This window comes from Patagioenas fasciata, chromosome 9, assembly GCF_037038585.1.
Source record: "Patagioenas fasciata isolate bPatFas1 chromosome 9, bPatFas1.hap1, whole genome shotgun sequence".
In the NCBI taxonomy this organism is placed as follows: domain Eukaryota; kingdom Metazoa; phylum Chordata; class Aves; order Columbiformes; family Columbidae; genus Patagioenas; species Patagioenas fasciata.
Window position 1 is genome coordinate 1,569,414 of NC_092528.1, and position 10,799 is coordinate 1,580,212.

General features: G+C 51.8%; 2 protein-coding genes across 2 annotated transcripts; one reads left to right on the plus strand and one right to left on the minus strand.

Moving 5' to 3' along the window:
* Positions 1-205: 205 nt before the first annotated feature.
* Positions 206-1,192, minus strand: LOC136105270 (olfactory receptor 14J1-like). Its single transcript, XM_065844957.2, has one exon. It carries the CDS (start codon positions 1,190-1,192, stop codon positions 206-208), a length of 987 nt encoding a protein of 328 aa, XP_065701029.2.
* Positions 1,193-9,236: 8,044 nt separating this feature from the next.
* Positions 9,237-10,169, plus strand: LOC136105091 (olfactory receptor 14J1-like). The gene has a single exon (XM_065844642.1). The coding sequence runs from the start codon at positions 9,237-9,239 to the stop codon at positions 10,167-10,169; it is 933 nt and encodes a 310-aa protein (XP_065700714.1).
* Positions 10,170-10,799: the final 630 nt, after the last annotated feature.

Below are 10,799 nucleotides of genomic sequence, written 5' to 3' on the forward strand. Positions count from 1 at the left end.
GGTCTTGGAGAAAGGATCCCATGAAAAAGAGTCACTACAGGTCTCTTTAATTTGTTTAAATACACAAAGGGCACAGTCAGTGGTTATAAAAGAACAGCAGACAGTGAATTTGAAAGGAGATGACAACATTATCACAACAGAAACACCACCACCAACAACAAATAGAGATGACAGGGCAGGCCTGAAATTAGTTACATTAAAACTGCTATGCAGAAGGAGATGGGCAGTTTGCTGCTTCAGGAATTAATCCAGTCATCAGTTTCCACAGGGCATCCTTGAGCTCCTGGTTCCTCATGCTGTAGATGAGGGGGTTCACTGCTGGAGGCACCACCGAGTACAAAACGGCCATCGTCAGGTCCAGGGATAGGGAGGAGAATGAGGGGGGCTTCAGGTAGGCAAACATGGCAGTGCTGACATACAGGGAGACCACGGCCAGGTGAGGGAGACAGGTGGAAAAGGCTTTGTGCCGTCCCTGCTCAGAGGGGATCCTCAGCACGGCCCTGAAGATCTGCACATAGGACAACACAATGAACACAAAACATCCAAAAACAATTAACAGACTAAACACAAGAAGCCAAACTTCTCTGAGGTAGGAGTGTGAGCAGGAGAGCTTGAGGATCTGGGGGATTTCACAGAAGAACTGGCCCAGGGCATTGCCCTTGCACAGGGGCAGTGAAAATGTATTGGCCGTGTGCAGCAGAGCATAGAGAAACCCAGTGGCCCAGGCAGCTGCTGCCATGTGGACACAAGCTCTGCTGCCCAGGAGGGTCCCGTAGTGCAGGGGTTTGCAGATGGCAACGTAGCGGTCGTAGGACATCATGGTGAGAAGAGGAAATTCTGCTGAAGCACAGAAAAAATAAAAAAAGAGTTGGGCAGCACATCCTGTGTATGAAATTGTGCTGGAGTCCCGGAGGGAATTGTCCATTGATTTGGGGAGAATGGTGCTGATGGAGCCCATGTCGAGGAGGGAGAGGCTGAGGAGGAAGAAGTACATGGGGGTGTGGAGGTTCTGGTCCCAGGCTATGGTGGTGATGATGAGGCCGTTGCCCAGCAGGGCGGCCAGGTAGATGCCCAGGAAGAGCCAGAAGTGCAAGAGCTGCAGCTCCCGTGTGTCTGTGAACGCCAGGAGGAGGAACTGGGTGATGGAGCTGCTGTTGGACATTTGCTGCCTGTGAGCATGAGGACCTGTCATAGGAAGAAAAGATAGTGAAGGTTTAGATGAGACTCACAGACCCTCAAACCCCGTCACGCAAGGAGACACTTTTAGTTTTCAGGAGAACGTTCTGGCTGGAGCCCTCATCGGTGCTTGATGAGTGTGCAATGAAGAGCAGGGTCTCTGCACAGGGGCTCTTGAGCAGTCAGCCTGACCCTGTGTGATTGGGTGGGGCAGGGGCCAGTCCTGGGGTTCAGCTGTGTCAGCTGGAACCATGCCTTGGAGCCCCCGGCCCTGAGGGCAGAGGCTTTGCTGGGTGGCAGAGGAGGCCAGGGGGCTGCTCACAGGTGGGATCTGCACTGCAGGGGATCACAGGGACTTTTCTCTGTTCTCCCTCCCATAACAATTCCGGGTTTAGTTTCCTCTCATTTTTGATCATTTCCCTGCTGCCTGGAGATTCTCCCCCTGGCAGGTGTTTCCCTGTCCATGTCTCTTCCCTGTCAGTGCTCACAGACCCCATCCCACCCTCTGTGCCCTCCCCCTGGCCCTACAGATCCTGCCTGTTCCCAGGGCACTGCCTGGGGGCATCTTCCTGTTTGCAGGCTGGAAAACAGGACAGGTCAGACTAGGCTGAGGGGTCCAGCCAAGGTGATGCAGGTGCTGTGCACAGGCAGAGGGGTGGTGAAGGGATGTTAGGAGCCTTCTGGCAGATGTACTGATCACTCAGAGTTGCAGTTCAGGACTCTCAGTGACTTGTTTAAGCATGAGAGCTCGTTTTCATTTTATCCTTTCCTGCACCCCCCACCCCTTGGGATAGGAAACTGAAAAGACAGGCGCAGGAAAGCTCCTTATCTGTCTGGTAATCCTTGCATTGGTCTTGTCCTTGAGTCATTCCCTTGGAAAAATGCTGGGGCTGATCTCGATCTGTGAGCAGCCCTGACCCACACAGCACCCTCTCCACAGCAGAAACACATTTCCTGCCCTATAGGGTTTGCTCCTTTCACCCACATTTTCTCCCCTCAGTGTTGTTGGATCTCCCCAGGGAGGCTGAGCGCTGACCCTGGCAGGCGGCAGAGTCCCTGCCCTGGCACAGCCCTGGGGTGCAGGGACCCTGCTCTGCAGGACAGCCCTGTGCACCCCTGGGTGCTCACCCGGCTTCACAGCTGTTCAACATTGCCTGACAAGAGCCCCCTCCTTACAGATCCCACCAGCTGTGCCTGTGCCAGTTTTAGGAGATGCCTCCAGGAGCTACAGCTGCATTGCCCTGCACCCAGAGACTTACCATGGCAAGGGCTGCAAAGGTTTCTCCTCCAGTGAGCTCTCAGTCATCCTCCCAATCCTGACCACCTTTAATCTCTCTCTGCCTTGCTCGTCTCCCTGAGATCCCCAGGCAGAGCCCTCAGCCCTGCTGCGCTGTGCAGAGGAGCTGCTCCTGGGCAGAGCTGTCTCTCTGCAGCGCTGCCGCTTGCCAGGAGCTCCCTCTGTCCCAGGAGCCCAGCCCAGCTCAGCAGCACAGGAGCAGCCCAAGGCACTTTAATGATGGCTTTGGTGCTGAGTCCATGAACCTCAGATCCTGAGGGCAAATTGAAGAAGTCAAACTCAGATCTAAACTTCAAAGTTTCTTGTAACGTTAATGAATCCCACTGAGGGACACAGCTGAGAAACCATCCCCAGGGCAGCTGGGACAGAAAACTTGAAGCAGAACAAAGGGTAACGAAGTGAAAGGTGGCTCTGATGCTGAGTAAGCCTGAATGTGTTTCATTAACCAAAGGGCCAAGCCCTGAGCCCCAGCCCTGGGAAGTCAGATCCTGTCCCTCCCACGTTGCCCAGGGCTCTTCCTGGACAGTGTGATGTGGGGCTGTGCAAGGCCAAGGGCAGGACTGTGGTCCCACAGCTCCCAGGCTCCTGGCTGGGGACAAGGAGGCCATGAGGCCCCTGTGCTCGAAGGACAAGGTGTCTCCTCACAGGCATCAGAGGTGCAGACAACAGCCATAGCCAAGGGGAGAAGGAGCTCATGTCTGGTGGGGCTTTTCAGCCCTCTTGGTCCAGAGTTCTGTGACTCCTCTTGAGGTGTCCTGGCCCGTCTCCTCGCTCAAGTGGTGATTTAGGCACCCACTTCTCTGACATATTCAGTCGTTCTCAGGAGATTCTCTAGATCAATATTCATTGGAGATTGTTGATACCAGCTGTTGTGGAAATAAGGGTTTTGGGAGGGTGACGGAAATATTAGAGATTTGGTTTTATTACTCTTTATTATGGAAATGCTCACTGTTTGGCTACAATTCTGTAATCTCTGAAATCATCCACACCAGACTTGAAGCCTTTAGGAAAGTGCTGCAGAGAGCATCGTCTTGTAAGGGCATTTTGGATGATACTGAGCCCTCTGCTGCCACGATCCTGAACTGCAGGTACTGAAAGAATGAACAAACCTGTCATGAACTGAAGGGCAGAAACAAACCCCAGGTTTCTGAGGGTGTTTGGTGTCGCGGTTGAGACGGAAAAACGACATGGACCAAGTTCCTCCAAGATGAAAGTAGTAGATGCCATTTATTGCCACAAGTGCATTTTTATTCAGTTTTACCAATTCATGTGTCTCTTCACTATTGGTTACAAGTTACAGCAGTAACATCTCATTGGCTAATTTTGCTACCATCAGTGTTACTCTTCTACTCCCTTCTCTCTCACGGGTACATCCTTAACATCTCTGGATACTCCTTTACTCCCATCTTTCTCATGGGTAGGCCTTCATATCTTCAAGGCTAATTTCTGTTCCCATGCCCTCCGTCAGGGAATCCACGGACCCACCGTAGTCCCCCACAGTTTGGGACCCCACAAAGGGCCATTGCTGACACAAGCAGTCCCTCTCCCTGGAGGCTTCTCAAGAAAAAGCCTGGAGACAATGGTCAGCTGTGGTAAAGGCGATGTGGAGGTGGCTCTGGTGCCACGTCAGCCCTTGACGTTTGTTCATCATCAGAATGGCCAAGCCCTGAACCCAGGGCCTGACAAAGGACACCTTTTCAGTCAAATGTTTCTCAGGCTCTGCCTGTGGTCACTGTGAGTGTTTTGTGTTTTGGGGGTGGGTTTGGTGCCAACTGCTGTTGCTTTAACCACAAGGCTCTGGTTTTCTGAGGACTTGGCAATGCCTGTGAGGTCCCCCAAACCCATTCAATTTCTTTCATACACCTGGCAATGGTCACCAATCACCTGAGCTGTCCCAGTCCCAAACTTGCTTGAATCCTCTATTTGGATCCATACCCATCACTCCAGGAGGTTCATGCATCCACCAGGCTCATGGACGATTCCTGAGGTCCATCCAAGTGTGGGCAGTGTAAGAGAGGAGCAGAGCAGGGTCAGCTCATGGGCCGTGACTGAGCACAAACACCCCAGCAGCAGCCATTCCCCATCTCCCAGGCACAGCCAAGCCCACAGCATGCAAATGGCGCTGCCATATATCATTAGTCCAAAAAAGCCTGCCTTCTTTCCAGAATCAACAACAATCTTTCTACCATTCCCCTTCGACGCTCAGATATCAGCCACATTCCACTTGTGGCTCAGACATGGTTGTAAGGATTTGCAGAAGTCATCAGCCATCACCCTTTTCTACCCCACATCCCCTGACCCTCTCCCACACCACACATGGCCGGTCACTGCTGCTCAGGGCCTCGCACTCTACAGAAGAGGCCTTGAGCTTCTTGGCTCTTCCTGGTGCTTGTTATAATCTTCCTCACTCCCTCCAGATCTCACGGTGAGATTTCTTGTTCATGACAGGGCCTTTGTAACCAACTCTTATGAAATGGTTGTCCTTCTGTGATCATCTGTGCAGAAGAAGTGATCAAAGCACCAAATATGTCAAATCTGATGCCGAGTGAAATGCAATAAAACCTTGTTGAGCCAGCCCCGTAGCTGTGTCTTTGCAGCAAGGAGTTTCTCCTGAGAAAGGGATCCAACCTCTGCCACTCTCTGCAGAGGCACATGAGCAGTGTCCATGCACCTGGGGACACAAAGAGTGACTTTTGCAAGATCACCCTCTATCTGGACCATTTAGAAATGTACCTGTGGATGGGGTATCAAGCCTTATAGTACAGCAGAGACTGGAGTTCTGAGCTCCCTTCAACTCCCTGTGTGACAGTCTGTAAAATTAATTAACCCAGTGAAAAAGTTGGTTTTGATTCCCTTCACAGCCTGAAGCACCACATGGCTCAGGAGACAATCCAGGATACCCAACCAGCACTCACATGCCCTGAACTTAAAGTTCAGGTGTTCCCTGGAATCTCAGCAGACACGTCACGCTGATATCGGGGTTCAAGGAGCTGGTCAAGAGCCTCGTCTGCATTTCTGTAACGGTGACTTTGCTGCCTGACTGATGTGCGGACTCTGTACGTGGATGCTGACACCTCTTGAACAACCTGTTCTGCAAGGATGAACAAGGTGGTGTTTTCTTTCTGGAAGGGTATTAGGACAGCAAACAAGAGGAAGCTGTGTTAGAGAAATGAAAAAGGATACAAAGGTTGTGATTAGGGCTGTTTATGGTTACTTGTAAAGCAGCCTTCCGCCTCATGTGAATTATTTCTGTGATCAGAGAGAACCTGAGAGCTTTCTCCAAATCAGAAACATGAAGGGGAAGGAAGGAAGGACAGTGTCATTCAGTCTCTAAGGCACCTCAAGAGGTGTCTTGACCAGCCTCCTCCTCAAAGCAGGGTCAGACCAGATTAGTGAGGGGTCTATACAAACACATCGTGTTAACTTTCTGAGGTAGAGTGGATGCGCACTGCTGGGAAACAGCTTCCAGTGCTTGACTGTCATCAGGAATGGAAAGTTTCTCCCTTTATCTATTGTCCTTCTAAGCCAAACCATCCAGATTGCCTTTTACCCATCTACTTACACACTGACACAGACCATAATATCCTAACTTGGGCACAAGCATATTGTGGGGGATGACGCTGAATGCCTTGCTGACTTCCAGGTAACAGACCACCCCTGCTCTGCCCACATCCAAACCCTGTCCTTTCCTCACAGAAAATAAAGAGGATGGACAGGCAGAACCTGCCCTGGGTAAACCCCGTCACCTTCTCTTCCAGACACCCAGAAATGGGGTCCCAGTGGACATGTTCTGGGGCACAGCTCTTAGTTCCCCTGCTCACCCATTGGCTATTCTGAAAAGTGCACACACTGTGTGAGAGCTGCCAGTGGTCAGGGAGTCCCCCCAGTGTCCATGAGCTTTCCAGGATGGTGGAGAGTGGCCTCCCTGTGACACCGTCCTGCTGTCTCAGCTCCTGGGATGCTGCCCCTGCTGTCCCGTAGACTGGAAAGGATTGTGTTAATTCCAGTGACCCCTGACTTGATCCCCATCTTCAGCTGATTGTTTTCCAGATTCCTGTCTCCAGTCACACAGTCCTGAGACACATTGCAGGTGAAGATGTAGGACAATAGGACACAGGGATTCTCACCTCTTTCCCTTATTAAATTCATCAATGGCCACACAGTGTCTTTGTTTCTCCTTTAACTGTTCCTACAGTAGTAACAGCTCAGTATGGGCCCTTGAATTGCCTTACAGGTCTGGACTGAGTTCTGATCTGGGCTGTTCTGTGCTTGGAGGCTGCTGTCCTTGCAGACCAGATGGACTGACTTCTGCCACCCTGCCTGGCAGTTCATTCCACCCGTGTCCCAGCTCTGTCTGCAGCACTGACAGCTCCAGCTGCCCAGTCAGGTCCCTGGCTGAGGCCGTTGCCTCACATCTGGGCTGGACCACCCCAGCTGTGGCACCAGCCCAGCTCTGACCTGCCACAAGAAACCTGGTACCAAGTGTCCAAGAGCCCATGTGTGCAAAGGCTTTGCCTCAGAGCACAGACATGAGATGGCCAAAGATTGATGAATGTCTCTCTAGACCTAGGAGTATAAAACCAGAATAAAATGCCTAAATTCATTCAACTGAAGATATTCCTCCCTCAGATTGCAGGAAGTAGATCCTTTGCTGTAACATTCCCAGTGCCATGTCTAATGACGGGGCAAGAAAATATGATTTTCATACCGATTCATTTTCTAATAGGAAAAATACAACGCTGGCAACAACTGTCTCTACAGAGGAGGGAGAATCAGCATCACTGATTACTTCAGGTTGTTTCAAAGGACATGCCCCTGGAGCCCCAGGGACACCTGGAGGGAGCCCAGAGGGGACAGAGAAAGGGACATCATGGGCTGCTCCTGTGCTGCTAAGCTGGCCTGGGCTTCTGGTTCAGAGGGAGCTCACGGCAAGCGGCAGCGCTGCAGAGAGGCAGCTCTGCCCAGGAGCAGCTCCTCTGCACACGCAGCAGGGCTGAGGGCTCTGCCTGCAGCACCGAAGGCACCGGAGCCAGGCACAGAGAGGGGAAAGGCAATGTAGGTTGTTGGTTGCTGAGCACTCACTGAGAGACAAATCTTCACAGGCCTAACACGGTGAGTCTCAGGCTGTAGGACAATACAGCTGCATTTCCTGGAGGGAGACCCTGAAGATGATACATCCCACAATTTACAGGATCTGTCAGGTCTCTCTCACAGTATCTCTGTTGTAGAGAAGAACACACTCCAGAGCAGGCCTTCCCTGCGGCACCATCAATGGGAAAGGGCATCATGACATCTTCTGCTGAGGGTGACTGCAGGGGGAGCTCCCAGGGGTGCCCAGGGCACAGAGGGTGGGATGGGGTCTGTGAGCACTGACAGGGAAGAGACATGGACAGGGAAACACCTCCCAGGGGGAGAATCTCCAGGCAGCAGGGAAATGATCAGAAATGAGAGGAAACTGAACCCGGAATTGTTATGGGAGGGAGAACAGAGAAAAGTCCACGTGATCCCCTGCAGTGCAGATCCCTCCTGTGAGCAGCCCCCTGGCCTCCTCTCCCCCCCAGCAAAGCCTCTGCCCTCAGGGCTGGGGGCTCCAAGGCATGGAGCAGCTCCTGTGCAGCCAGAGCTCCAGTTCCTCTGCAGAGCACAGGGGCTGAGAGCAGCTGCCCGGCAATGTTGGTGTCTGGGAGGTGGCTGCACAGCGGGGGAAGGGTGACGCTGTCTGAGTGCCCGGCTGCCTCTGCCCTGGCCTCTCTCACACCCACCCTCACCGCATTGTCCTTCTTGCTCCCCTGCTCTGGGTCACTGCTGTTGGGATCTTGTTCTTGCTGTCAGGCTCTCTGGGGATGGCAGTTTCAGCTGCAGAGTCACAGCCTGATTTTGTTGGTCCTTTCCTGCAGGTGTGTCCATGGGAACACGTGTCCCAGCTTTGCTCTGACCTGTGGGGTGTGGGCAATGCAGTCTGTGGGGCTGGGGAATGAGCTGAGTCTCCCTGAATCAAGTGCCGTCATCAGGACACTTGGCTGTCTCATTGAGGTGTCCTTCGATGCTGAGTGATTCCCTCTAAGTGCAGACATGTTCTATAGCATCTTTGTGTTGGTAGTGGTTTGATATGACCAAACTGATCCCTAGAACTTGTCTCTACCCCCTACTGCCAAGTTGGACTGACTTATCAAGACCCCATGGGTAGAGGCCCTGCTCTTCATTGTATCATAGAATCATAAAATCATTTCAGTTGTAAGATCATTGAGTCCAACCATAACCTTACCGAAGACTAGCACTAAACCATGTCCCTAAGAACTTCATCTAAATGCCTTTTAAACCCTTCCAGGGATGGTGACTCCAATACTGCCCTGGGCAACCTGTCCCAACACCTGACAATCCTTTCCAGGAAGAATTTTTCCTAATAACCACTCTAAATCTCCTGTGGCACAACTTGAAGCCATTTCCTCTTGTCCTATCACTTGCTACTTGGGAGAAGAGACAAACACCCTCCGTGCTCCAACCTCCTTTCAGGTAGTTGTAGACAGCAATAACGTCTCCCCTCAACCTCCTGTTCTCCAGGTTAAACCGCACCGGTTCCCTCAACTGCTCCTCATAGAGAGCTCCAGCCACGGAGCTGAAGGAACGTCTCCTGAAAAATGAAAGAGTGCTTGTAGCTTGTGGAGGGTCTATGAAAAATGGATTTGATTTTGTTCAGAGGTATCTCCTCTAACTTGTTAGTGTTTTTCCCTCCTGTGACAGGTCACATGCCCACAGGCAGCAAATGTCCAACAGCAGCTCCATCACCCATTTCCTCCTCCTGCCGTTCGCAGACACACGGGAGCTGCAGCTCTTGCACTTCTGGCTCTTCCTGGGCATCTACCTGGCTGCCCTCCTGGGCAACGGCCTCATCATCACCACCATAGCCTGGGACCAGCACCTCCACACCCCCATGTACTTCTTCCTGCTCAACCTCGCCCTCCTTGACCTGGGCTGCATCACCACCACTGTCCCCAAGTCCATGGCCAACTCTCTGTGGGATACCAGCGTCATTTCCTATGCAGGGTGTGCTGCACAACTCTTCCTGTTTTTCTTTTTAGCTTCAGCAGAATTTTATCTTCTCACCATCATGTCCTACGACCGCTACATTGCCATCTGCAAACCCCTGCACTATGGGACCCTCCTGGGCAGCAGAGCTTGTGTCCACATGGCAGCAGCTGCCTGGGCCACTGGGTTTCTCAATGCTCTGCTGCACACGGCCAATACATTTTCACTGCCCCTGTGCAAGGGCAATGCCCTGGGCCAGTTCTTCTGTGAAATCCCCCAGATCCTCAAGCTCTCCTGCTCGAACTCCTACGTCAGGGAACTTGAACTTCTTGTGGTTGGTGTTTCTTATGCATTTGGCTGTTTTGTGTTAATCGTGGTGTCCTATGTGCAGATCTTCAGGGCCGTGCTGAGGATCCCCTCTGAGCAGGGACGGCACAAAGCCTTTTCCACCTGCCTCCCTCACCTGGCCGTGGTCTCCCTGTTTGTCAGCGCTGCCATATTTGCCTACCTGAAGCCCCCCTCCATCTCCTCCCCATCCCTGGACCTGCTGGTGTCTGTTCTGTACTCTTTGGTTCCTCCAGCAGTGAACCCCCTCATCTACAGCATGAGGAACCAGGAGCTCAAGGATGCCCTGTGGAAACGGATGACTGGATTTCTTCTGAAGCTATAAACTGTCTCTGTCTTCTTCTATATAAGAGTTGTAATCTAAGTCCTTGCAGGATCATCATGTGTGCAGCATTTTCTGTCTCTAGTTGTGGTTTTGTTATTATGACTTTTTTTAATTCCCTTTGTAATTCTCTGCCTCCTTTTCACACTGAGTGGCTCTGTCAATGTGGAATTGTTTTCTCTGTGTTTAAGCAAAATAAAGGGTCCTTCACCAAACTTTTTTAGCTGACATCCTTTCTCTAAGACCTTTCTGGAGCTGCAGGGATAGTTCCTGTGTGCATGGGTGGAAGGGAAAAGAACTCTCACATGGAAGCACTGCCAGGGAGTATCAGTTCTTGTTCTTCCAGAGCTGTTCTGGTTTCACTCCCGCACTCTCCTTCTCATCCCTTGTGTTGGTGCAACGCCTGAGTGCTCTGGCAGCCTGGTCCCCGTCCTGCTGTGTGTCAGTACTGTGAGTGCAGGCAGGGACAGGCAATGGGCACTTGTGTCACAGAACTGACCTCACAACTGCCTTTCAACATAGAAAGGTGATCTCCTATGGGCAGGGCCTGAAGGTTTAGGTCTTCTTCCAAACCTTCTCTCAAAAATATGCCCAAGAAACTGGCCCACAGATGCAAACACGATTGTACATCTG

What these genes read in the sequence shown, in the direction of transcription:
- LOC136105270 (XM_065844957.2), bottom strand. Translation starts at nt 1,192, where the DNA reads ATGACAGGTCCTCATGCTCACAGGCAGCAAATGTCCAACAGCAGCTCC.
- LOC136105091 (XM_065844642.1), top strand. Translation starts at nt 9,237, where the DNA reads ATGTCCAACAGCAGCTCCATCACCCATTTCCTCCTCCTGCCGTTCGCA.